Source organism: Lutra lutra, chromosome 16, assembly GCF_902655055.1.
Source record: "Lutra lutra chromosome 16, mLutLut1.2, whole genome shotgun sequence".
NCBI classification, from domain to species: domain Eukaryota; kingdom Metazoa; phylum Chordata; class Mammalia; order Carnivora; family Mustelidae; genus Lutra; species Lutra lutra.
In genome coordinates, this window is record NC_062293.1 from 11650769 (window position 1) to 11677012 (window position 26244).

At 48.1% G+C, this 26244-nt stretch overlaps 2 protein-coding genes across 8 annotated transcripts in view; one reads left to right on the top strand and one right to left on the bottom strand.

The window, feature by feature from the left end:
* The window catches only part of ARSG (arylsulfatase G), a 100996-nt gene that overhangs the window by 70201 nt on the left and 4551 nt on the right, over nucleotides 1-26244 (bottom strand). For 2 of the 5 annotated variants that reach the window (XM_047708642.1, XM_047708638.1), the window contains exon 1: nucleotides 24871-24969. The exons of 1 other annotated variant lie outside the window; for it this stretch is intronic. The gene's annotated coding sequence lies outside the window, so the exon portion shown is untranslated. Of the gene's footprint in view, nucleotides 1-2620; nucleotides 2638-5116; nucleotides 5134-24870; nucleotides 24970-26244 lie in introns of those variants that run through there. 2 more of the 5 variants (XM_047708640.1, XM_047708641.1) reach the window with 2 other exon arrangements.
* Nucleotides 8167-25984, top strand: SLC16A6 (solute carrier family 16 member 6). 3 transcript variants are annotated; one of them, XM_047708634.1, is made up of 6 exons: nucleotides 8167-8215; nucleotides 15229-15467; nucleotides 17860-18003; nucleotides 19128-19256; nucleotides 21832-22647; nucleotides 23759-25984. In XM_047708634.1, the coding sequence occupies exons 2-6, from the start codon at nucleotides 15236-15238 to the stop codon at nucleotides 24007-24009; spliced, it is 1572 nt and encodes a 523-aa protein (XP_047564590.1). In that variant the 5' UTR covers nucleotides 8167-8215; nucleotides 15229-15235; the 3' UTR covers nucleotides 24010-25984. The 3 variants fall into 3 exon arrangements, with proteins under 3 accessions (XP_047564590.1, XP_047564591.1, XP_047564592.1); XM_047708635.1 differs by lacking the exon at nucleotides 8167-8215 and adding an exon at nucleotides 8350-8544; XM_047708636.1 differs by lacking the exon at nucleotides 8167-8215 and adding an exon at nucleotides 13649-13800.

A 26244-nucleotide genomic window follows, 5' to 3' on the forward strand; every position in this document is an offset into this window, starting at 1 on the left:
GCCTGCTTCTCCCTCTCCCTCTGCTGCTCCCCATGCCCGTGCTCACTCTCTCTCTCTCTCTGTGGAATAAATAAATAAAATCTTAAAAAAAAAAAAAAAAAGAGAGAGACCAGAGAGCTGGGTCTTTCTCTCTGGCAGGTGAAGACACACCAAGAAGGTGACCTTCATCAAGTCAGAAGAGAGCCCCCGCCAGGCACTGAATCAGCCAGCACCTTGCTCTAAAACTTCCCAGCCTCCGGAACTGTGACAAATACTGTTCTGTTGCGTGAGCCCCCCAGTCTGTGGTGTTTTGTGATGGCAGCCCAAGCCCACTAACACAGATTCTAGCTGGGCTCTAACCCAGAACCTCTGAGGCTGAGGTCAAGGCAAAGGAAGTAGGGGAAAAGACCAAAACCTGGTGGAGGGCGGGGCGGGGGCGGGGGCTCATGTTCAGTGCAATGAAGTACTTGGCATATGTGCCCTTTGGGAAATTGATTTGGGGGAGTGTGGTGACCTGTTTCCAGAAGAATGTGTGCCCAGGATTTGGCACCATTGTTTCCTAGCTATGTGATCTTGGATAAGCACCAAAAATAAAAAAAAATTTTTTTAAAAATCCCTGTGCTTCAGTTTACCCATTTACCTGAAAAACAGAGCTACGGTAAACTTCCTCCCCCTCCACCAAACACAATGTGTGGGTGAAATAATGGAGCTTGAGTATCCACTGTCAGTAAGTGCTCAGAAACATTGTATTTCATGCCCCTGTTGTGTTGAGGATAGAGAGCAAATATGAGAAGGAGAATGCTTTGAAAAAAGTACGATACAGGCCCAGAGGCTTCCTAAAATTAATATGAAGCACAACTATTCTGAGTGTCGATGGTGAGATTTGGGCTCTGTGTAGCTACTGGCTGTCTTGGTCGGTATCCCCATTTGCCAGCGTGCTCTGCTGGTCAGTTCCGGAGCCACAAACGCCATGGTCACAAACCAGCGAAAGGGAAAGTTAAGAGTCCTCCTGGCTTGTGTTTTCAAAGCTTCCAACTACAGTTCCTTGTCACACGGTGCCATGGTGGTCTGTGCCATTCTGACTAAACCTGAGCTAGGTCCCTGTGCCTGGGCAGACGCTGGTGAGAGTTGACACGGTTTCTGGAGTACACGGCCTACCAGCAAATCTGGTTTTAGACAGTTTTAACAGTATGAGGTTAAGCTGAGATGCGGAGAAGGTGTGAAGGAAATCTCCCCTTGGATGCCAGTTGAAAGTGGGAATTACATGTTAATATCAGAAACATCTGAAAAATGATTTGCTGGTGACCCTGGGCTAGGTGCTCCAGCTGGAAAGGTCACAAGTCTTGGCTGTAAGGTGCATCAGGATAAGAATGTCTGTGTGTTTTATGCACTGCACAATCCTGGTACCCAGCCCAGAGGGAGTCCAATCAATATTTGCTGAATGAAGGCATCTAACACAACTAGGGCCAAGCCTGCTCCGTCACCCCAGAGAAAGCTCAGCTCTGTCTCATTGCTTCCCTAACCTCAGATGGGCTTTGTGAGTTCCCCTTCCTCTGAGGTCCTCCCTTGTAGAAGTGCACTTGGGGAAGTGCTGCTTTAGGTAATAATCAACACGAGTGTCCTGTCTTCTGAACCAGACAGTCAACACTTGGAGATGAGGGACCACATTCTCTGGAGTGTGGTTTTGTGGTCTGGGAAACAACCGCACTCATCAGGGCTGCGATGAGCAGAGGCTGCCCAGATGGCAGAGTGATGGCTGTGGGAAGGAAGGACGGATGCTCTGTGTCCCCAGTCCTACTGTGGACCCCTACCAAGCATCTGGGCTCCCCTAAGGAGGCCAGAGCCCTCCATCAACCATGACCATGACAGGACAGAGGCCCTCCAGGCCTCCCATCATAGAGCAGCCTGGAGCAGCCTCCTAGCTTCCTCAAACCATCCCCTTAGCCATATGGAAATGAGCAGATACATGGCTCCTAAAGGGTTAAAATTGAAGCTTAACACTGTGTATTGTTCCAAGGAGCAGCAGGACAGGCTGTGCATGTTTAGACAAGAAGCGGGGAAGAGCCAGCATCTCCCTTTAGGCAAGAAACATAGCAGGAAAGCAGGTTTTTATTCCTTGGCCTTGAGCAACATGATGGGTGAGGCAACTTCAACAATTCTCCAAAGAAAGCCTGATATAATCGGGGCAAAACCCAGTGGTCCCACACTCTTTCCAACCTGGCCAATTAGATATCGTGACTGCAACTGTGGCTTAAACTTTTAACACGGCATGTTATTTATTCCTAAAAGCAATGTGATGAAATTCACATTGTTCTGACAATCCTGATTCTTGTGTTGCTGTTAGTACATTCACAATAGGCTTGAGATCGTTTTTAGAGACTTTCTCCAGGCAGCATTCTCTTTCTTCTCTCTTTAAGTAGAAAGAGGATCACAAAACTATAGGACGTGTGGGGACACCTGGGTGGCTCCGTCGGTTAAGTGGCTGCCTTTGACTCAGATTGTGATCCCAGGGACCTGCTCAGTGGGGAGTCTGCTTCTCCCTCCCGCTGCTCTTGCTCTCTTTCTCTCAAATAAATAAATAAAATCCTTAAAAAAAAAAAAGACTAATATGTCTAAGAACAAATATCAGTGTTGGGAGCACCTGGGTGGCTCAGTGGGTTAAGCCTCTGCCTTCGGCTCGGGTCATGATCTCAGGGTCCTGGGATCGAGTCCCGCGTCGGGCTCTCTGCTCTGCGGGGAGCCTGCTTCCTCCTCTCTCTCTCTCTCTCTCTGCTTGCCTCTCTGCCCACTTGTGATCTCTCTCTGTCAAATAAATAAAACCTTAAAAAAAAAAAGAACAAATATCAGTGTTAAAATCAAGTAAAAGTTACTTCAGAGTGAATGAGATGTACCCAGTGACATCAGGCATGATAGAGGTCAGATCATCAGAGGCCATGGGTGGGGAAGTGACCTTCCTGTCTGCAAACCCAGCACCATCTGCTGTTCACCCCTCTCCCTCCCCCTTGCCAGTCCTTGTAAGGTTTTTCCAGGTTCTAGGCCTCTCTAGTCTCCATCCTCAACCCCCAGCCAAGAATTAGAGAAACTCACATCACTAAGCTGCTAAGCCCCTTACACACTTTAACCCAGTTAACCTAGCAAGACAGCACTAAGCACCCACCCCCCACCCAGGACAACCCTGTGCAACATTATTATCCCCCTTTCACAGATGAGCAGACTGAGGTAGACAGAAGTTCAGCGATTCGCCCAGCTAAGTGACACGGTTAGGTGAGAGCAGGGCTGGGATTCAAGGTCAGGCTCCAGGGTCCACACCCACGTGCATCTTACACTGTAGCTCTCAGTTATACAGACCCTACCTTCCCTCACATGGCCCATGTTTGTTTTCTCCAAAGTTTTCTCCAAAACTCCAAGTTTGTTTTCTCGCCCGGGGAGAACTGATCCAAGAGGGTAGGGACCACGGCCTTCTTGTCCTCCTTTTAATATAGACCATCCCCCGTGGCCTGCCCATGTTTGTGCTGGGGTATCCTCTAAAAGAATGTGGAAGAACAATAAACCCTCCCCATATCAGTCAGCATAGACCGCCATAACAAAACACCTTAGACTGGGTGACTTAAACAACAGAAATTCATTTTCTCACAGTCTGGTGGCTGGAAGTCTGGGATGGAGAGCCCAGCACAGTCTGGGGGAGGGCTCTGTCCCTGGCTTACAGACAGCTGCCTTCTGATTGTGTCCCCCAAGGCTCTCTTCCTCTTCTTTAAAGGGCACTCATCCCACATGGGGGCCCCACTTCATGACCTCATCCAACCTAATCACCTCCCAAAGGCCCATCTCCAAATCCTATCACACTGGAGGTCAGGGCTTCAACATATGAATGGTGGGGGGGGGGGGGGAGTGGCAAACATTCAGCAAAAATGCAAACATGCAGTTTTAACAGTTATAAATTATGTTCAATGCTTCATCACAGCGTCAAAAGATATTGTTTCAACTGTATCCATAAATGATCTTTATAGTAAAATGATTTTACACCAATCTTTCAAATGTATCCAGTGTAAGATAAACATCAGAGTAATATAAAAACCATCATCATTCATTTAAAAATTACATGGGAACATCATTCATTAGGTCCGGAATTGTCTATCATTTCTTTTCTCTCTTTTTCAAAACGGTATTTCCATTCTGTCTCAATACGATGTGCTTATATATTCAAAAGTACTTAATGACCCTATTTCTGTGAACACAGATTTTGTGTACAAATTGAAATTTACACCTTTGTGTGTAAATGGAAATTGTTACTTACACTTCAAGGTTAAAGAAAATCCCTTCCCAGTTGAATTATTATCACAATTAGTACTATAAGGGATCATTTGTCAACGAACAACATATATGGTATATTTGGACAAGCTCTTACTACTGCAAAAGCATCTTTACAAGATGGATGGGGGATGGGACATATTGACTTGAAGAAAGAGGCTTCCCTGGCACCGTATTTCAGTATTAGCCCCAGAGACGGTTTCAGCTGGAACAGAGCCCCCTAGTGAGATCCTGGCTCTGGTTACGAGGGAGAAGCCACGCGTGCGAGACTAACCCAGCACCAGGCCTGTCCCACAGTGGGTCCTCGGACAAATCAGCTTTAGGACAGAGCTCATGTTCCGGAAAACGATTGCCCTAAAATTATCTGTGTCTCAGGCCCCTTGGCAAATCTGCAAATCTCCCCAGGAGCACATGTGCCCATCTGAAGGGTCCTGTCTTCCTTCAAACTGTTAAATGTGGGGATTGGGGGACGCTCCACCACCCACAAGATAAACCCCACGAATCTACCCGGAATTCTTACAAGAATGCCTGTGGCCTTCTCTGCTGTCGGGAGACGCAGGTATTGAGTTTGAAAGCAAGAATGCGCTTCGATCAAACACACATGGGTCCCGTTTCCAACCCCCCCCACCCCAGCCCCCACAACACACTCATCTCCTGGCACAGGCCCTCAGGTGAGATGGTGGGTGGTGGTGCGGAATCAGGAGGAGGAAGAGTAAATGAGTGGGAGAGCAACACCTCCCAAAGGAGTCCCCTCCAGTGCTCCTCCTCTTCGTGGCTGCTCTGAAGACCCAGCCCGAGCTCCAGACGAGATTCCTTTCAATCTACTTACCCAAGTTTAAGTTCTCACGGGCTGGTAAATGCAGTGAGTTTATTTGCAAGCCAGGGTCATATCTGCCTAGCAACCCAACATGAAGACTAGAAGGGCTGTAGACGTAGACAGAGAACAGGCTGGCCAACTTTGCACAAAAGAATCTGTTCTCATGCAAATGACCCAAAGCTAGATGGCTAGAGAGAGCAAGCAGAGGGGAGAGCCTCAGGAGCCAATTTATTTCCCCAGAAGATGTTGACGGACTTTTTAAGGGCATCATCACAGCCTTGCCCACTGTAGATGAAAGACCCCAGGGGTTCTGCTGCCACTGGGGTTACGGCAGACACAACAGAAGAGGCTAAACGGGGAGCTGAACCCTGAACTTAATATCCTGATTTTTCTGGTTCTGTACTCCAGACTCCAAGGGTTCTTTTGTTTGTATTTAGAACTAAACAGAGTTAGTTTTGTTTTGGGGGGGTTGATTAGCATGGTAATGCAGTGCTTTCCCTCTCTTTGCTTTCACAGGGTTTTCACGCTTGGTCTCGCTAGGAAAGGGACCAAGGTGAAGCCAGCCTCTAACCAGGGCGAGCAAAAGTCACTTGCTTGTGGCTGGCAAGACTAGGCCGAGATTGGGTTTCCAACCCCACCCCCCCTTCCCCAAATGCAGGTGGCAAATGTCATCTCTGGATGAGCTTTAGTTACAAAAAAGGGCCAGGGTGTGTCTATAAATGTTCTGAAGCCTTGGGTGAAGCCCTGCAGTGCTCTGTGCCTCGACTTTTCTCATCTGTAAAATGGGGATAGTGCTGACTGCAGAATGTTACTGATGGGGTGAATGTTAGCTCACATGTATGGCATTTAATAGTATTGGGAACAAAGCAAACATGCAAAAAATTAATATGTCTAATAATATTAATAAAATAATAGCAATTTAGTATGACTATCATCATTACAGTTATGCCTCCCCAACAGCCAGTGCTTTTCACTCTGGTCAGATACTCAGATGTGACTTTCTCAATCATTCGTTCATACCTAGAGCTTTTGGCATGATTTGCCTAATGTTTTAAATCAAGAAGCCCAAGCACCAGGAACTTCCAGGACTTGATCAGAATCACTCAGTTATAAATACTGGGCTACACCCATAGGTTCCCAAGACCCAAAACAGTAGATACTATGACGATTCCATAGTGAGCACAGTGGCAGGTCCTAAATGCACTGTGAGATCCTAAATCTCAAAGATAACACTTACAGTCAGTTCTGTTTTAGCACTGTTTTCATCTCAGGGATTCAAATCTTTTCTTTCTTTCTTTCTTTCTTTCTTTCTTTCTTTCTTTCTTTCTTTCTTTCTTTTTAAAATCATCACGTGTGGATTCTTGAAAGAACAACCAAAAAAAAAAAAGATCCCTGGAGGGGCGGGGGGGGGGCGGTGCTTGGAGTCACTAATCAGTATGGTAAGCCATAAATAATAACAATAAGAGCTAATGGGCACCAAGGGTTCATCACAGGCAGTCACTTTGATCCACACTTTACAGGCATCCTAAATTAATTCTGGAAATACGATTATTGACCCCATTTTACGGATGTGGAAATCGACCCTCCAAAAAGTTACGTTACTTCCACAAGGTTGCAAAGCTGATCGGTTGCCCCCTGGCCCGTAACAGAGCACCTGACACGAACACACCTGCTCCCCGCCCGACACACGCCAGAGCTTGCAACAGCACACAATGGCACTTAACGCAGTAGACCCTATCGCCAGGTCGTGTGAGAAAGCAGGCGGCGATTGCAAAGGGATTTTTATTAAAACTCAAACCGCCAACTCCTCCCGGCGGCGCCGCCGCGTGCGCGCGCTCCCAAAGTAGGCTTTCATGAGTTTCTGACATCAGAACCACTTCCTCGAACCCCCCCCCGCCCCGTGGAGGGAGCAATCCGTATCCAAGTCGACGGGGAAACTCAGAGAATAAGGTCTTTGCTTCCGAGCAGGTCTCAAATTGGCCCTGGGTAGGTGAGGTGGAGACCAGGAAACCAAGTCTGCGCCCCCGCGGGCTCCGAAATGCCAGGGATACGACACACTGCTTTGTCCCCCATGACAAGCTCATAACTGGTTTCCCGGGCTTGATCCGCTGAGTTCACAGTGACCTTGGGGTCGGGGACTTCGGGATGAGGGGCACGTACCCCCTAAACGTCCGGGTGCCTCCCCTCCTGGCGGCTCTCCGCGGATTAGGCAGCCATGCACCTGTATGCACGTCGCCAAACGCCAGCAAGGGAGGATGCGCGCGCGCCCCGAGCAGGGATGCTGACTCAGCCCGGCTGCTCACATCCCTTTCGCGCAACGCGGATGCTGTTGCTGCTGCTGCACACGGGGGAAAGCAAGGGACTCGTAGCAGCCGGGCCACTAGCTGTCTGGGGCTCACTGCGGCACTCCCTCCCCCGCGGCCCCACAAGGGGAACCAGGCGCGAGTTGACGAAATGGGGGGAAGTGGGCGCTGGAGGAGGAACTCCGGGTTCGCGGCGCCGCGCGCGCAGCTCACACCCAAACTGGAAGGAACCTGTTCCGCCCCGGGCGGACGCGGAGCCGGCGGAGCCGCCGCAGCCGCGAGCACCGCGCGGGTTTAGCCGCGGCGCCCCTCTCCCCGCCTGCCCCCAGCTAATCCCCAGATCCTCCAGGCGCGGGTGGGACTGGGCGGTGGGAGCGCCGGGGCGCTGCGGGAAAAGAAGCGGCCCCGGGGCCCCCCGCGCGCCCGGCCAGGGGTGCTGGCGGAGAGGTTGCAGGCGCCCCGAGCACGCCCGCGCTCCCCGCGGTTGGTGCAGCAAAGCGCCCGGGTCCGGTTGGGCCGGCGCGCAAGACCGCGCTCGGGTGAGGGGAGCGGGGCGGCTGGCCAGGGACCCCCGCGGCAGGGGCGGGGGTGGCCCCGCGGGACCCTGCGGTTGGCTTCAGACCGCGACGCCGTTACCTTCCGTGACCCCCAGCCCGGGTTCCAGGCGGGCGCGCGCCCGGCGCGGCCCCGGTCCACGTGGGCCGGCGCGCGCGCGCCAGGCCGGCCCCCTCCTTGGCGGCGCTCGGCGCTCGCAGCACATGGTCGGCGGCGGCGCGCCCCCGAGGCCGGCGGAGACCGGCTGCAGCCGGTATAGGATAAGGGATAGGCAGCGGCGACGCGGGGCCGGGGCGCGGGCAGCAGCACGCAGGGCCCGGGCGCAGGAGGCCGGGGTGGGGGGCGGGGGGGAGGGTGTGGCCGGGGTGCCCGAGGCGCGGCTGTGGGTGGGGGGCCGGGGCCGCGGCGCTGCGGGCCGGGCGCCCGGTGCTCACCCGCCTGAGCCAATTTGCGGTAGGCTCGGGCCCACGCCTTAAGGGGTTAAACCTTTCTCATGTTACCGAGCGGCTTATAAGGAGGGGGAGGCCAAGCCTCCGCCTTATTGGGAGCCTTTTGGGGTTTATTCTCTTCCCTTCTAACTTGGTGAGTTGGTTTTATTATTTTACATGTTTAAAAGTTTGATTGTGGTGTGTGGGGTTGTTTTTTTTTTTAATCTGTGTTGGGAGCTTTAATTAATTAATTAATTATTTTGGTTGGGGAGGCGGGAGGAGATCACTTCACATCTTAACATTTTGGAGAGGTTATTCTGAAAAATATTGACAGTTGGGAATGCCTGGGGCCACCGGGATGACGCGCTCTAGCCAATGTGGGCAGCTTAGAGTTGAATGCCCGTGGCCCTGGCAGTTGGGGTCCGGAAAATAGCTAGAGGCAGGCTTGGTTTGGAGTGCCTCCCCCGAAGCCCCGGGGTAGGGGCTTCAGGCCATCGGGTGAGTGGGGAGGTTCGGCTCACCCCTGCGTGGATTTTCCGCATGAAGTTGCCTGCGCGTCATAAGAGCGAAATGTCAGAGGTACCTTCCCCAGGCTCCCGCGCGCGCGCAGGCGGACCACTGAGGCAGCGCGAGGGCAAGCGGGAATCCCTGTGCCCCCCCCTTCCCGCCCCCAGCTGGCACACACACCCGGGGCAGCCAACGTGACCCCGCAGAGGGAAGGCAGGGATTGCCTTGCAGAGCGCGGGTCCCACACCTTGCCCGTCCGAGCTGTCAGCGCCTGACGGCTGGTCCCGCTCAACTTCCTAGGTTCCCGGTTGGGGCTTCAACCGCAGGGAAGCGCCCGGGTGGCTGAGCGGTTCCGTAGTGGCGGAGAGTGATTTTGCAGAGGAAACGGGTTATTAACTTCAGGGTTTTTTCCTTTTCTTTTCTTTTTTCCTCTTCTTTTGGAAATGAAACCCGCCCCCCTCCCCACTATCCCCCCGCAGACAGGTGACAGATAGAAGTTTGTTAGGTGGCACGGGAAATGTCACCAAACGCGGGGGGCGTTAGTCTTAGAAAAAGCTCCCCGAAGCCAACTGGGGAAGAGCATTACAACTTGACAACCTGGAAGCTGGTTTTGCTTGTGCTATTAGACGCTCTGCGCCAGCTCCTTCTTGCGGGAGAGGGTTTCTACACTGGGAATGAGATTTCTCAGCAATCTTACTGTTTTGCAAATCCTGAGTGTCTTGTCTGCAAAAGACTACCACGTGCTTAGGCTGAAATTTCTAAGCGATGCATCCTTCCATGTCCCAAGCACCATTACGCGGCATTTTTGGGGTCAACAATACATCCTGCCCCAGGGGTAAAGAAATACCTCTTCTCATAATTAAGGGAAGGGTGGCCAAGATAGAGAGTTCCAGTTCGTGAATAAACAATGCAGCCAAGTGGAAAAGCTCCTTCTGTCTTAATGAGTACCACTAACTGAGTTTTCCTTCTGTGGTTTCCAAAAATGGACCTTCCTCAGTGGAACTCCTGAGGAGGACACTTAAACTAGGGGTTCAGGTTTCAGCATCATGATCTTGTAAAATGGGGGTGTCGGGGGTAGCCGATGATTCAGAGCTGCTGAGGCAGACCTCCAGGTTAGGCTGGGGACTTTATAAATAGAGAATTCCGATGAACTTCACCCAAATGCAGACTGGTTTTGACAACTGAGGGTGCAAACCACTTGTCCAAAGCTGCTGTCTGCAGGCTACGCCTTTCAGAAGGAGGGAGATTGGCAGGGCATTTGCCGAGAACCTTGGCTTATCCCAGCCATTTCAATCCGAAGGCTGCATTTTGAACTTTGCTCTGAACTGACCCTGGAGTGACGCTCGAACGTGTAATAATCCGATATTTTGCATTCTGGATGCCCCCAGATCAAATCTTTACTCAATAAATGGACTCATGGTGAAGTCCCGAGGTAGAGCAGATTTCCACGCCTTGGCAGAAGCCTCACTGATTTAAAGTTAAGACAACTGATACCCAGTGTATTTGGTCGTCGGATGTCCTTTGGGGGAACAGGAGGGTACAGGAAGGTTGACTGCCAGGAAGCCCCGTTGTAGAATTTTACCGTTGGGAGTGCCCCTCAAGTCTGCTGTGTCTAATCCCCCCTTTACAGATGTTGAAATTTAGAGATTAAGTGACTTCCCCAAGATGGTGCAGCCGGTTAATGGTAAACAGACGTTCAGCAAATAATGCCCAAGAGCTTCGAGACAAACCCATGGGCTTTGTCGCAAAGGGCTCAAGAGTTAAGAAGAATGAAAGTGTAACTCAGAGCAAGTCGGGCTCAAAAGCTGTGTTGGAACGGTAAATTCTTAGGGCAGGGCGAGATCAGAGACGAAGAGCAAATATCTCCTCCCTACTTACCCCTGACGGCAGGAAATCAAGGAGCAAAGGGATTCTGCCCCTCCCCATGCCTCACCAGTTAGGACCCCCCCCCCCCCCCCCCGTAGTAGGCCAATTCCCCTTTCCGTAAGCTGAGTTCGCATCACCAAAAAACTGAACCAGACAGTGTTTCATATTCTGGAACTCACAGAGGGTTCTAAGTAACTGAGTTCAAAATTCAAGCCTTTGTTTCTAGCGTTGAGGAGCCGGACACTTTCAGCCAGTTGGCCTACTGAATGAATAAATGTACAAAAAAGGAGAGGAGTCCAGGGAAGGATGTAGTCTGCGAGCAGGGACTTCCCCACTTGGTTTTATGAGGCTAGAGCAAGGCCCTGCTTCAGCGGCACGCCCAGACTCCTGCTTTGTCTAGGGAAATTTTATTGAGCACATACTATGTCCGAACGTGCTGCCAGGCCGTGGGTCTGGAAAGAGGTGCTGACCACCCTTCTAGGTGCTCGGGACATGCAAAACACAGAGCTTCCCATCCAGAAACCCATCCCATTCAGAAACCAGGTTACTCTATGATGATTCTAGACTGTGGTCTTATCTTCAAAGCTAAATACAACAGGAGATGCGACACTTTAGGATGATAGAGGCATAATGTTTGGAGGAACAGTGGGTTTGGGGGTGTCCTCTTCCCTTTATGATGTTCCCAGTAATGCTAATAAGAAAGCTTCTGTTGCCCAGAAACCTAACAATGCAAGTGAAAGTTCTGTTGGGATCTTGCTTCAGGGGAGTAGAAGGGATGTAAAGCAAAGTTTACAGAAACAAAGGAATCGAACACCAAGAGGGAGTTCAGAAAGTCCACAGGCAATAGCAGTCAGGTCTGCCATGTAATCAGTGACCACAGGTCAGGTCTAAGCAGGGTTCAACTACTTTTCACCTACATTCACAAGAACCATCTAGAATTTGGTTTTCTTTTTCTTTTCCTGCTCGCTCCCAGGTTCCCTGGGCCACCAGGTTTTGCCTGAGGAATCAGGAGATTCCCAGAACTCCGTGCTGAATATGAGAGTATGAATGGCCAAAGCAGAATGGAACCTTCAAGAGCCTCCTGGCCAACCTCTGTGTACTAATGGAGGTCAAGGATATTTTTGTCTCTGAGAGGCATTCCTCACAATCCCTACCTAAGATACCCCCTTCTGGGCCTTTAAAGTGCTGTTCCTTAGACAGCTGGGAGGCAGATCTGATTCTGGACTGTTTAGGTCAAGCGCCTTCCCACGGGGTTAGTTCCCCCACTTTGCAAAGTGTAAGATTTTACAATGAGGTGGACAAATGAGTTGCAAATCCCCTTTCTGCGCTAACATTCCATCATTGTAACCCCACTGGGCTCCCTGTGGTTGGGGTCCCCTCCCGTGTTGCACATCTAAACCGCAAATCATAAACGGCAAAGAGGGCGTGAGGTAGGCACCCATCACCAGAACCTTCTGACGACCGATAGGAACCCCCTCCTCACACAAGACCTGCTGTCTTGTCCTACGTGCAGTCCCAACGAAAAGATTCTTGTCTCTTGATCCCATAGTGGTTTTAGGCTAGAGAGAAATTTCTGTCTCTTGGGGGCCTTGATCAGTTTCATCCCAATGTTTTTATTCAGGTTGGTCCTGAGCCCTAAGGTCGTCTGGACACCCTTCCGGGTTAGAACAACCGTGCTAATAGGCCCTTGGACTCGGTTACCGCTTCTAACTGCTTTTTAGAAATAACGCTGAGCTATGGAAGGACACAGCAGATGGTTTTACTACACATTTCAGGTATAGGATTCCTGTCATTATCATCGACAGAGATTGAAGTCCATAGAGACAGAGACCATCCCTCTGTCTTTCACTGGGGTCTCTCCCTGGTGCCCAGCACGGGGCCTGGCCCCCTCCTAGGCACTTCGCTGAAAAGCGAAATACCGGCTGTGTGTGGGGGGGGGGGTCCGAGGTGAGAAGGGAGAAGGTACAAAATGATGAAGGCCTCAGGCTTTGTTTTCCTTGAGCTTATCATTTAATTGAGCAAATAAGATAAACATGCAAGTAAACAGTATCCCGTTACTAAGGGATACTGATCTCAGGAAGAGAAGCCCCTACGTGAAGTGGGTCAGAGGAGGCATCATGTTAGAAGCAAGATTTGAGGAGGGCCTGACAGGTGCCGGCTGTAAAGGGGGTACCCAGCCCCCTTGGGGGTGGCGGGGGAGGGTTTGGTGGTTAACCACTGGGCAGTTAGGGACTGCAGGGCAAGGAGGAGTCCATCTGGACCAGGGCCTGAGTCAAGTCTTAGAAGTGGAGGTGAGAAGGCTACAAAGAGGGTGGGGTCCAGCGACTAAGGCATTGGAAGCCAGGCTAATCCGTGGGTTTTATTTGTCCTTCAGAAAGAGGAACGCCACTGAAAAAGACTGAGCAGAAAAATGTCCTAACAGTGCCGCATTTCAAAGAGAGTCACCTACCGGGGCACAAGGGGCCAGCCAGTTAGGCGGGTAAAGGAGTCTGGGGCTCCGCAAAGGAAAAGCCCAAATGAATGGCCTGGTAGGGGGCAGGGATTAGAAGGAGCTAAACTGTGGGCTGCACCACCTCCCCCTTCCCTCCTCCCCCCTCCCCCCTCCCTAAGGATAAACACTCAATACTAGTTAGACTGTATTGCTGGAAAGTACTTCCTTATTTTATTTTTGGCCTTCTAGATCTCAAGCCCAGCCCTATCTCACTCCTCTGCCGCAGCTGCCCTCCTCTTGGGAGGGAGTTTTGGAAGTCTGATGCAGGAGGGGCGTTGTGAAAACCTCCTGTCGGAGAGGGCTCCCCGCTTCCACCTTAAATCAGCTGCTTTCCATGTCGGGGAAGACCAGTGGCAAAACTGTTCTGTCAGTGCTCAGCCTACATCCCGAGACATTTAACTGGCCTCCCCCGCTTTGCAAGTGCTCTCAGGAAGGACACACTGACGCACATCAAAATGCAGAGGTCTGCTGCAGAGAGCATAAGCTTTTTTAAGCATCTTATGCCCTGTTTCATTCTATCAAATATTTAACAGTAAAGGACAGAAAGTGAGTATACTGTCCTTCTAGAGACCTGGGCTACGGTGGGAATGGCGCCCTCGAGAGGATGAGCGCTACTAAGATCAGGTTTGCTGCTTTTTAAGATGGACAGGGTAAACTCTAAATATTAGATCCTAATCCCAGAACTTGGCAGGTCGACTGGATAGATGAGGTGGTGTCCTCTTATTTTTTCAGTTACCCTGTATTATCAGTAAAACCTGCCCTAGTACTTGAACATGGCAAGTTACAGCCAGGAAAAGGACACCAACGCATCCAGAAAAATTCACCTGTATGATCGTAGAGAAGTCTTAAATAACTGTTCTAAGACCAGGGACTCAGGTATTATTATAGATACTAATTTGGGGTTGGGCTAAAAACCCATCACTGTTTTGTTTTTTCTTTACTTTTTAAAAATTATTTTTTTATTATGTTGAATTAGCCAACATATCCTATCACGGTTTCAAAGCGCATGTCGCTGCAGGGGGCTCTGCAAATGTAACCCAGTGGGGAAGAGTCAAGTTCACCCATCCTCCCTCCGGGGTTAAATATGGTGTTTCCCCTTACTAGTGTGTTAGGAGCATAGGTCTGTTGGCTCTGCTGTTTGTTGAAGAAAAGCATATTGAGGTCCGAGGGGACTTGGCAAGGTTAACTGGCTGTCCAGGCCATACAAATCTATAGTGCTTTCTTTGGCCACTGTATCCTAGAGTATTTGTCCATTGCTGATACATCAAATGGTGATCGACTTTGAGGAACTTCCTTATGCTCAACAGACTCCCAGAAGACAGAGTTCTCACGTGTAGTTACATCCTCAGGGGACCTCAGATCATAATCAGAATGTTGCTGACTGAGCGGGAAATGGGCTCAATGCTCTGAATGGCCAGTAGCATCAAGCAGAGACGCGTAGGGTGTCTATAGGACGTCCCAAACACTTATCCCATAGAAGGTGCTAGACGGAATGTCAGTAGTGGCTGACCTCCCAATTTCCAGGCTTCAATTCTGATCGATACGCCTTATGATCAGTTCAAGCTTCCTATACCTAACCTGTCTTCAAGTTCACGGTCAGCATCAATGCTTGGGTCTGGTGGCCATTCTGTATTTTTTGGGCTGCCTCTACCTATGCTGTTCTGATTCCTTTTGCTTGTTTTCCCCATTTATTGTCACAGCTGGAAAGTCTTGCTTCCAGATTCTTTGGGGACTCCACAGATAACACTAATACAAAATAATTTGGAAGTAACACTTCCCAGCTGTGACCATTAAATAAATATGTAATTGTTACCCAAAGACTTTATAGTAACTGCATGTTATTTAAATATTCATCACCCTAAGAAATGTGGTAAGTACTTCTTGTCTATTAATGTTGGCTAAAGGGTTAGCAGAGTGACCCTCATGCTATTGCTGGTCTGAGTTTTTTGTTTTTTTTTAATTTTTTTATTTCAGATTAAGAATGACCCAAAAGACATCACAGCTTTGTTCCACAGCCAATGTTTATACTCAAGTGCCTGATGGAGGATGGGGCTGGGTGGTAGCTGTGTCTTTTTTCTTCGTTGAAGTCTTCACCTACGGCATCGTCAAGTCATTTGGCGTCTTCTTTAATGACTTAATGGACAGTTTTGATGAATCTAACAGCAGGATCTCCTGGGTCATATCAATATGTGTATTTGTCTTAACATTTACAGGTTAGTACCTCTTCCTTTTAAGCAACATGTAACCATGCGTCAGTTTTCATTGGCTTAACTACATAATGGTACCCATCCTGTTTCCGAAGCATTTCCTTCAATGACCTGTGGGCCCTTTCTAGCCTCAAATTAAGTCATAAGGTTTTCAGGAGTTTGGGGATGGCGAGAAACACGAGATGCCGAAGGAAAGGGCCTGATTTGCCACCCTGATGACCTTCAATGTATACACGCATGCATTAAACACCTGCTGTATGCATGCTCTTAGGACACGGTAGATGACTTTGAGGCCAGCAGTAAACCCCTATCCTGTAGAGTCATTTTCTAAAGAAGGAACAGCAAAAGCATGTGGTGTCCTAGGCCCTGGTCTTGAAAAACATGTCTGGCAAACAGGGTAGGCACGTGAAATGTGGGTAAGTGAGGAAGAACGAGGGGTGTGAAAGAGCGTGTGATGTAAAGTGACAAACCTCATCCAGAAGGGATGAATTCCAGACACCTGCTTCCCTAACACTGGCTAGCCACCATTCAGGACTCCCACGTCCAAAAACACTGGAGAAAATGGGGTTTGAGTAGAACTTGTAACACGCTCCTTTTCCCTGAGTCCCCTACAGGCCTGAATCTCATGACGGTCCCTCCGTCTGCCAGGGGCCACACTGAGGGCTTCCAAGGAAACACAGCCACTGGACTCACCTCGGAAAGCCAGTGGGGCTGACCTTACACTTCCTTGACTTTAATATCCTGCCAATGGAGCTCTTACCTCTACAGTTTTCTTTCTTTAATTCTAATTAATTTTCAGCCATATAATGTCTTAAAGAGGTGGCTCCCCTGTCCTTCCCTATCGAGTAACAAACTTATCTTACAACACCTAATATTCTGTCTTGCAAGCTTCACAGAAGGGTTCCTAGTTCCAGTTTCACTGAATATTAAGATACTTAATGTTTTAGCTGTGGAAAGTTGACTTTCTTGGAGTGATAAGTGAATTAGAATTAAAATTTTACCTTTGGTCATCCAAATAAAATGTCCAAAGCTTTGCTTTGAGCTCTTTTATAACCAAAAACAACAATACGGTCAACAAGAAATTTCCAGTTAATACTATTATACCAGAAAATAGATCTCCTAAATGCTATAATTATAGTAGTTTATGCTTTGTGCCAACAAACCACCTAAAACTGACAAGAGTGGTTTCCTTATGAGCTATATTCAATATTGGTTTATATTCTACTAACATGAGACTTACATGCACCAACCCCAACAAAATTTAGTCCTTTTTTTCCCCTTCTCTATCCGCCATGTTCTGTGTTGCCCTTTTACCCAATTCTCAAAGGTTCCCTCATCTCTGTATATTCCAGTCAGCATCGGGGTCAGCCCAAGTAACGTATCACTGGGAAAAGATTTGTCAGACTTAAATGTTCTGCAGGGTTCAGAGTAGAGAAGCTAAATGAATGACAATTGATCAGCCACTCTGAATTATTTATCCCATGGCTATCCTCCTTTTGGGGTGTTCAACGGAGAATTCAGTGACTTTCATACCATTTTCAGAAAAGTCAAATGAAACTGAGCTAGAAACTGACCCCAAATGGAGCTTTTTTCAAAAGGAATCCAAAGCAGTGACTATAGCAAAAGGAAACAATTCAAGCCATCAGGGGAAAGCCCATTTTTATGACAGAATAACAGACATTAAATGCATAACTAACTTTATAGGTGCTCATGGCAAGTTCATGTCACTTGTATCAAAAAATATCGCTATAAGTTTTGTACCGTTAGTCTGGCTTTCCCTTTAAGAAACTCAAAGAATTTTGGGGCCAACTGTCCAATTGAACAATTATAAGCATTGTGTAAAATGCGTTATATATCGATAGCACATCATCCCTCAGTGTTCAAGACTTAAGAGAAGGAATCTTTTTTTTTTTTAATTTATTTGAGAGAGAGAGCGCACACAGGAGTGTGGGGGGGGGCAGGGGTAGGGGGGCAGAGAGAGGGAGAAGCAGACTCCCTGCCGAGAAGGGAGACCCACAAGGGGCTCAATCCCAGGACCCTGGGATCATGACCTGAGCCGAAGGCAAACACGCAACCCACAGAGCCACCCAGGCGCCCTAAGGAAAGGAATCTTAAGAAAGCTAATGCTTCCGCCTTTGGAGTTAAAGTGTCACATTACGGAAGCCGTTGGGTGGCTCCGTCAGTTGAGCGTTTGATTCTTGCTTTCAGCTCAGGTCCTGATCTCCGGGTGGTGGGATCCAGCCCCAAGTCTGCTCCGTACTCAGTGCAGCATCTGCTTGAGAATTTGCTCTCCTACTCCCTCGGTCCCTCCCCCTGCTCTCTCGCTCTCTTTCTAAAAATAAATAAATAAAATTGTAACATAAAAAATAAAATATCACATTATGGTCCTTATCTGCAGCTCCCCTCTCTGCTGTCCTGAGCACCCGTTTCGGACACCGTCTGGTGGTGGTGGCCGGGGGCCTGCTTGTCAGCACAGGAATGGTGACGGCCTCCTTCTCCCGGGAACTCTACCACATGTATATCTCGATCGGTGTCGTATCCGGTAAGGGCTGCTCCCGGGCTCGCAAGTTCAGATACCCAATCAGAAGAACAAGGAAGGGGAAGAAGGGGGTCCAGCCCGCAGAGTCCTTCTGTCTCCCTTTCTCTTTTTTTTTTCTTTGAAGTTAAATAGTGTCCCAGATCAGTGGTTCTGAACCAAGATGGATGGACTCCAGGGGAAGGGAAACTCCTCTTACTGCCGCAGAGTTTTTGACGGGGTTTTTAAAAATTTAAAAAGCTTTAAGAAACCCAAAGAATTTGGGGGCCAGCTGTCCAATTGAACAATTATAGGCATTGTGTAAAATTTACCCCTTAGGGGTGCCTGGGTGGCTCAGTGGGTTAAGCCTCTGCCTTTGGCTCAGGTCATGATCTCAGGGTCCTGGGATGGAGCCCCACATCGGGCTCTCTGCTCAGCGGGGAGCCTGCTTCCCCCCCACCCTCTGCCTCTCTGCCTACTTGTGATCTCTCTCTGTGTCAAATAAGTAAATAAAATCTTTAAAAAAAATTTACCCATGAGAAAGAGAACTTCTCTCTTGCGTGAGTTTGCAGCCAAAAGGTATCATTTCCACAAAGTAAAATGTGAATTTCTTTAGTAAAATGTGAATTTCCACAGTGGGCATGCGAGGCTTCTGGGGCATAGCGGAGAACACAGCAAGAAAACTTTTTTTCCCTTTGAAAGGAGTCCGCGTGTTACTTATGATATTGTATATTGTGAAGATTTGCACTTTTCCTATATTTCTGCACTTAACAAACCTCATTTATTTCCAAATATTAGTCTTCCCCTTTGGCCCAGCAATTATTTCAGAAATGGACTGTTTGGATTGCCAAGAGATTAGATTGTCTGGATGTTAACTTCTTTGGTATCATTTTCAAATTGTCATGCATTGTGACCAAAGTCCTTGTTGGCACATAATCTTTTGGGAAACCCAAAATGTCTTTTTGACATGGCACAGAATATAAAAATAAATAAATAAATAAAACTAAGAGATCCCTAAAAGCGCATACATACATGCGTACATTGAATTAAATATTAAAACAAAAAGAAACACAAAAATCCCGACTCTTTGAACACATCCTTCTGGGATCAGTCGGTACGGGGCTCTGACTGCTTTCCCTGGTTTCTTCCAGGTTTGGGATACTGCTTTAGCTTCCTACCAACTGTCACCATCTTATCTCAGTACTTTGACAAGAAACGCTCCATGGTCACTGCGGTTGCTTCCACGGGAGAATGCTTCGCCATGTTTGCTTTCGCCCCAGGTAGGCGGACCGCAGTGGTCCACGGGGGCCTCTGGGCTGGGGGCAGCCGATCGGCAGCTCCCGCCAACGGGCGGGGGAGGGGGGACTTGAACTCTGTGCACAGGGAGAGGTTATTTGCCTTCTGTCCTCCAGCGCATTGGTAGGATCTGTCCTCCCTAATCCCGTTTTAGGATTTCAGCCGCCATTAATACTAATCCGAGTTGACATCAATAGGAAGACACAAGACACATACTCAGTGGGAAGGTTTGAAACCTCTGTGAGGATCTGAGGTCATTCATACTGTGATTTCTCTCCTCCGTTTAAAGAACCACATTCAGTGTGGATTTAACGTATGCTAATAAAGTTAGTTTTCTTATCTGTGAGTGGGTAATCTCACAGCAAAAAAAAAAAGAAAAATTTATTCATTTATTTTAGAGAGAGAGAGAGAGAGAGACATGCCCGTGCATGAGGAGGAAGGGGCAGAGGGAGAGGGAGAATTTCGAGCAGGATCCAGGGCCAGCCAGACGCGGGGCTCGATCTCACGACCCTGAGATCATGATGGGGGCCAAAATCAAGAGTGGGACGCTTAACTGACTGAGCCACCCAGGCACCCTCACAGCAAAATTTTTATCGCTGTTTTTCTTTTTGCTACTTCAACATCAGGAGGTGAATTACACTCTAACGAGGAGTAGACAGTTAACCTTGGAGACCCAGATTCATTTCTCACTCTGCCGTTTCTTCAGAATGTGTCAGTAGACGATGCTTTGTTCAAAGGAGATAATGTAGAAGTATTTAGGGGTGACATGTCCTAATGTCTGAAGCTTTTCACGTAGTTCAGAAAACTGAATGTGTGTGTGTGCAAATAAATATATCGGAAGACAGGCAGAGAGATAGGACATGTTAATTATTGAACTTAGGCGAAGGGCAGGCAGGCACTTTCCACGTTACTGTTCACATAAAATTTTTCAAAATTACATGTCAAGGGGAGCAGCAGTGCTCGTGAATGCCCTCTGAGGGCAGAAACCGTATCTTGTATCTTGGTCGCCTTTGTTCCTTAGCACGGGGCATCTCTCAGGGTGCCGGTAGGCCCTCAAGACATGTGAAATAGAGAAAAGAAAATTACACCCACTTTTTGCCAGATGAGCACACAGCTTTTCCAAACCCCCAAGTCTAGAGGCACCTGGCTGGCTCAGTGGGTACAGCCTGTGACTCTTGATCTCTGGGTTGTGAGTTCAAGCCCCACGTTGGGCATGGAGCCTACTTAAAATAAGTAAATAAATAAATACCAAATAATAATAATAATACCCAAGCCTAAAGTATTTTGCAATTGGAAGTTTCCCACATGAATGGGAGGACTGGGAGGTATAAAAACATGCTATAAAATAAATGCCCCCCCACAAGGAATGTGGGGCTGCCTTGCTAAGCCTATCTTCTGGATAACCAGCTTAGTGTATCTTCGTATACATGCTCTCAAAGAATTAGACTATAATAAAAATCTACTGAATAGGGACGCCTGGGTGGCTCAGTTGGTTGGACGACTGCCTTCGGCTCAGGTCATGATCCCGGGGTCCCGGGATCGAGTCCCACATCGGGCTCCCAGCTCCATGGGGAGTCTGCTTCTCCCTCTGACCTTCTCCTTGCTCATGCTGTCTCTCACTGTCTCTCTCTCAAATAAATAAATAAAATCTTTAAAAAAAAAAAATTCTACTGAATATCATTTAACCTTTCAGGGTTGCTTACGAGATATTTTCAGGGTCTTGCGAGGCCTGTGTTGTTTGATTATCACTGTGGGGCTCTAGGCTTCCTATGGCCATCGCCCCTACCCCCCCTCCAACCGTGTCCAGCAGCCAAGGACCCTGGTCAGCAGCCGAGGACCCAGCTTCCTGGTAGGAAGGAGCAGGACTCTGGTAGTAAAGGACAGTCTGTAAGCAGAAATCCTAGAACCCTGGCATCGTTAAATTCTGGGATAACCAGGAGCTCTTGGAGTCTGCGTTTATCCTTTTACTTAACCCGTCATGACTAAGGATCGCAGGAGTGCAGGGACAGTGATCAAGCTCAGAGGTGGGAAATTCTATTTTAAAAAGACCAGACAGCGAATACTGTGGGCTTTCGCGGGACCATGAGGAGCTGTCAGAAGCCCTCAGATTTGTGGTCCCAGCTCAGAAGCCGCCACTCGGCGCATCAGCCCAAGGAGCATGGCTGCGCCCGGGGGAGGCTTTATGATCGGAGACGGGCAGCGGCCCGGATTTGGCCTGCGGGCTGCTGCTTGCCCAACCTGCAAGTAGGTCACCAACTGATTTCACATCTTACGCTGCCACCTGGCAAAACGCACCCTCCAAAGCTCTCCTGGGGACCTCGGCCTCTGAGCATTGCTCTATAGTTAACCATCCCTGCGCCCGTTTTCTCCTTCCCTCATTCCTAAGAGCATCGGCTGTGAGGATAAAGCCTACAGGGCAGGTGGGCTGCGTTCGCACGGCCCAGTACATTCCTACGGCGGTCCTAAGTCTGAATCCCCATGTCGGCTCGCTGTTTTCTCCCGGGTCTGAGTTGGTTTCTGACCTTCACTTCTGCTTCCTCTCCGCCCCCCTCACCCAAGCGATCACGGCGCTGAAGGACAGCATCGGCTGGAGGTACAGCCTCCTCTTCGTGGGCCTGCTGCAGCTGAACATCGTCGTCTGCGGGGCGCTGCTGAGACCGATTGTCATCCGAGGACCTGGGTCCCCGAAAGCAGCCGCCCACGAGGGTCGGAAAGAAGTACAGTACATGCTCGAGAATGAGAAAACACGCACCTCAATAGACTCCATTGACTCAGGAGTAGAACTAACTACCTCACCGAAAAATGTGCCTAGTCACGCCAACACAGAACTGGGACCGAAGGGCGACACACAGCAGGTCCTCGTGGGGACGGGCTCCAAGCCGAGCCACCAGACAGCCCCTTTGTTAGACTTCTCAATCTTGAAAGACAGAAGTTTTATCTGTTACGCGTTGTTCGGTCTGTTTGCCACCCTGGGGTTCTTCGCGCCTTCCCTGTACATCATCCCCTTGGGCATCAGTCTGGGCATTGAGCAGGAGCGGGCTGCTTTTCTGTTATCCACGATGGCCATTGCCGAAGTTTTCGGAAGGATCGGAGCCGGCTGTGTGCTCAGCCGGGAGCCCATCCGCAAGATCTACATCGAGCTCATCTGCGTCGTCTTGCTGATGGTGTCTCTGTTTGCCTTCACTTTCGCCACCGAGTTCTGGGGTCTCATGTCATGTAGCATCTTTTTTGGTTTCATGGTTGGAACAGTTGGGGGAACCCACATTCCGCTGCTCGCCGAAGACGATGTCGTGGGAATCGAGAGGATGTCTTCTGCTGCTGGAGTGTATGTCTTCATTCAGAGCATAGCAGGCCTGGCTGGACCACCCCTTGCAGGTAATTTAAATACGTAAAAGACATAATCCTTGGCTACTCTTGCCTTATGAATTGTGCTCGCTTCTTGTTATAGTCTTAAAAAAAGAAAAAAAAGAAGGCTGCTTTTTATAGTCCCATAGAATTTCAGAGCTGGTGGGATTAGAGATGACCTGAGCCAGTCTTGAGTTATAGATGAGGAAACGGAAGGTCACAGCGCGTCAGCCAATAGTCATATGGTAAATGAGTGACGAGGTCGGGATTAGAACCCACATCTGCAGTCCACGCGGCCCCGGGTTGTTTTTTTTTTTGCTACCGTCTTGCCTTAGCTGTGCCGGAGGGCACCCATCCACGTGTCACCCCACCGCCCTCTGACTTTGGAACAGCAGCACTGAGGGACTTTGTATGTCATCTGCCCTTCTAAGGAAGGGTGTGAGGGCAGAGGGCACAGAACGTATTCTGCAGATACTTAATTCATTTCTACACAATATTTCTTGTAGGAAGGACTTGGGTGTGCTTCATACCTTAGCCCTGAAATAGGTCCTCAAATGTTGTTACGAGAGAAATCTTCCTACCTTTTAAAAGATCCCTGAAGTGAACCCAAGGGAAAATAATGAGGCTCTTCCTTCTCTTCGAAATCTTTCCTTTTCAAAGGAACATGCAGGGGCCGCTGGGTGGCTTCATCGGTGAGGTGTCTGCCTGCGGCTCAGGTCATGGTCTCTGGGTCCTGGGATCGAGCCCCGTGTTGGGTTCCCTGGTTGGCGAGAAATCTGCTTCTCTCTCTTTCTCCCTCCCCCCCGCACCCCTTCCCACCACTCATGCTTACTTTCTCATAAATAAATAAAATCTTAAAAAAAAAAAAAAAGGCATCTAACTGTCCCAAGTTTTGTTCTGTACGAGCACAGATTAGCCCGTGAGGAACAGTCTAGCAACCCCGTGGCCTCCGCTCTATTGGTCCCAACTGACTCCTCCCCAGTCCAGAAAAGCTGCCCACCGTCACCACTCCTGTTTCTTTCGGAAACCCAGATAAAACAGAAGGAGGCAAAGGCACGGAGAAGCTTCTGCGCTTGAGGGGAGCCTGGGTGAGCGAGGGACTGTGCCCGCGCTGCTAACAGCTGTGAATATTCTCCCTCAGGCCTGCTGGTGGACCAGAGCAAGATCTACAGCCGAGCCTTCTACTCCTGCGCCGCTGGCATGGCCGTGGCTGCCGTGTGCCTCGCGCTCGTGAGACCGTGTAAAAAGGGACTGTGCCAGGGTCACCCTGCGGGTGAAGGACAGGCAGAGAGTCCTCGTGGGAAAGCTTTACAAGACATACCTGAAGACTTTCTGGAAATGGACCTTGGGAAAAATGAGCATAAAGGTCACGTGAAAATGGGGCCAGTGTGACAGGCTCCCCGGGCAGGGCCGCCACCCCGTTGGCCCGGAGGCAGGTGGACGGGGTGGCGGGGGGAACAGGGAGGTACAGGGGCTATCCACTCTCCCCACTTTTAAAGCTACATTTTAAAGGGAACGTACATGAGAATACCACCACCTCCCTTTTTTTTTTTCCTTTTAAGTTTTCCTGTTCGATTGTTTCTTAAGCCAAAACAAAAACAACCCAGCACTCTTCTGTACATACGTCTGGTTGTATGCAGGAGCAGCCGAGAGATACAAAGAAGGACCCAGTGGCTCACATTCTGGTTTTAAAATAGTGACGCGAAATGGTAAAGTGGTTTTAAGAGCTCTTGCATGTGATACACAGCTCACTTACAAAAGGACAGCTAGCCCAGATCACGGAGATGAAATTGGCCACTCAAAACAGACAAACAAAACTTAAATCATTTAAAAAATTTTCTCATTTTTGGGAATATGAGCAAATTGCTTTAACACCCCCTTGGAAAACACTGAGGTCTCCATTTGCCAACGTGGCCTCTCCGTTTTTCAAAGATTCCGTGGGAATGAAGTACAGTTTAAGACCAAACATTTGGTGAATAAACAAATTTCAAAAAAAAAAAAGAAAAAAGATCCATAACTTGAACTTACTTCATCAATGTGAAGATTACCACTTCTTTTTATGGCCAGTCATTACCAGAAGTATTTCAACACCGAAGATAGAGAATGACATTCAAAAATGTGTTTCCTGTTGCTTTCAATTACTTAGAAATATGTGACTGTAGTGTCTTTAATTTAAACCACTATTTATTATTAAGTTATTCTAGGATGATTAATCAGAAGAAATAAAATCTGAGACCTAAGCATCATTTTTACCTCCTTTTTGCAATCCTTTCAATGCCTCTTATTTTATAAAGTCACTCTCGTAAGAGGGTCAGGTTGTAATGATTCTTCGGTTTGGTCAAAGGCCACCTGTGCTGTTTGAAGGGGAAGAAAATAATCGCCTTAGCTTTTTAAAATAATCTGTTTTATCACCTAAGAATACTTGAGGATCTCCTTTGATCGGAATTATATTTCAGTGAATTGTTGAAGAATTTCTGAGTTTTTTTTCTTTTTGTAACTGCTAACTGTTGAAGCATTTCTGTATTTCACATGGGGTAGCAGAGACGTGTGTTTTTACCATCATGAGTTAACAAGTTGCAATTTACATCTTATATAAACCTTGATTGCTCTAGTTGCCAGTTATTAGGTTAACTGCTCACTGTTGGTTGGGTTTTTTTGTTGTTTTGTTTTTGGAATTACACTACATGTTTAAGTATTTCTCATTTTCTCATTTTTCTGTAAAGAGGGCAAGTGTGGCTACTTACTTACACGTACTGAATCTCACTCTCCAGGTGATGGTCGCTCACTGCTCCATCTTTTACTCATCTTTACTGTTAATTTATGACAACTCAGGGGGAAAAAATGTAACAAGCCTAGTTTGGTTACAGGTACACACAAGCTTGAATATTTCTCTGCACTGAAATGAAAGTGGCATACCGCATCACCACCTGCTACATTTTGTATAGCATTTTATCAGCCATAAAAATAGGACAATCTGGAAAACTCTCGGGGGCAGGGGAGAAGATGACAAAGTGTCTGTCACAGACACACCTAAATCAAGGTGGATGTAGCAAATCTCTGTCACTGCTTGAGAAGGACTTTGAGCTTGTGGCAGTCTTGCAAACGTACATGACTTCAGCACTTTACAACATTTTTTACTATGAATGTTCAATACAATTTAATATTTATAACTGATTTCTGAGCAACCGGATCTAAGTCCGTTCTGTTAACTGCATGAAAAAAAATGTATGCCAATTTAAGTATGTCAATAATCAGGTTTTAAATGTTTGGAAGAAAATTAAAACAGGATTGCTGATTTGTTCTGTATTCGTGACATTCTGGTACTTCTAGATTTGCAATAAATGTATGGCTTTTTTTTTTATTAAGAGACTGATTCAGTTTTTTTGTATAGACTCTGGCATTCATTGTTTGATCCAACTCAAATTATAAAAGCTCAAGGAAGATTCACTTCAAACAAATAATTTTTTTTCACAAAAAAAATTTTCACTTTTCTGCAAGATCTTTTACCTCTACGGGAGACACACAAACATTTCCAAGAAGTGTTTGTTGAACTTGATTATTTCTTAATGAAAAATATATGAATGAAATGAGATCGTGGTCACTATAGAGTAATAGCTAAGCTTATCA

What these genes read in the sequence shown, in the direction of transcription:
- SLC16A6 (XM_047708634.1), top strand. Translation starts at nt 15,236, where the DNA reads ATGACCCAAAAGACATCACAGCTTTGTTCCACAGCCAATGTTTATACT. An exon ending in ATTTGTCTTAACATTTACAG is followed by an intron (nt 15,468 to 17,859) that starts GTTAGTACCTCT and finishes CCTTATCTGCAG; the next exon opens with CTCCCCTCTCTGCTGTCCTG. An exon ending in CTCGATCGGTGTCGTATCCG is followed by an intron (nt 18,004 to 19,127) that starts GTAAGGGCTGCT and finishes GGTTTCTTCCAG; the next exon opens with GTTTGGGATACTGCTTTAGC.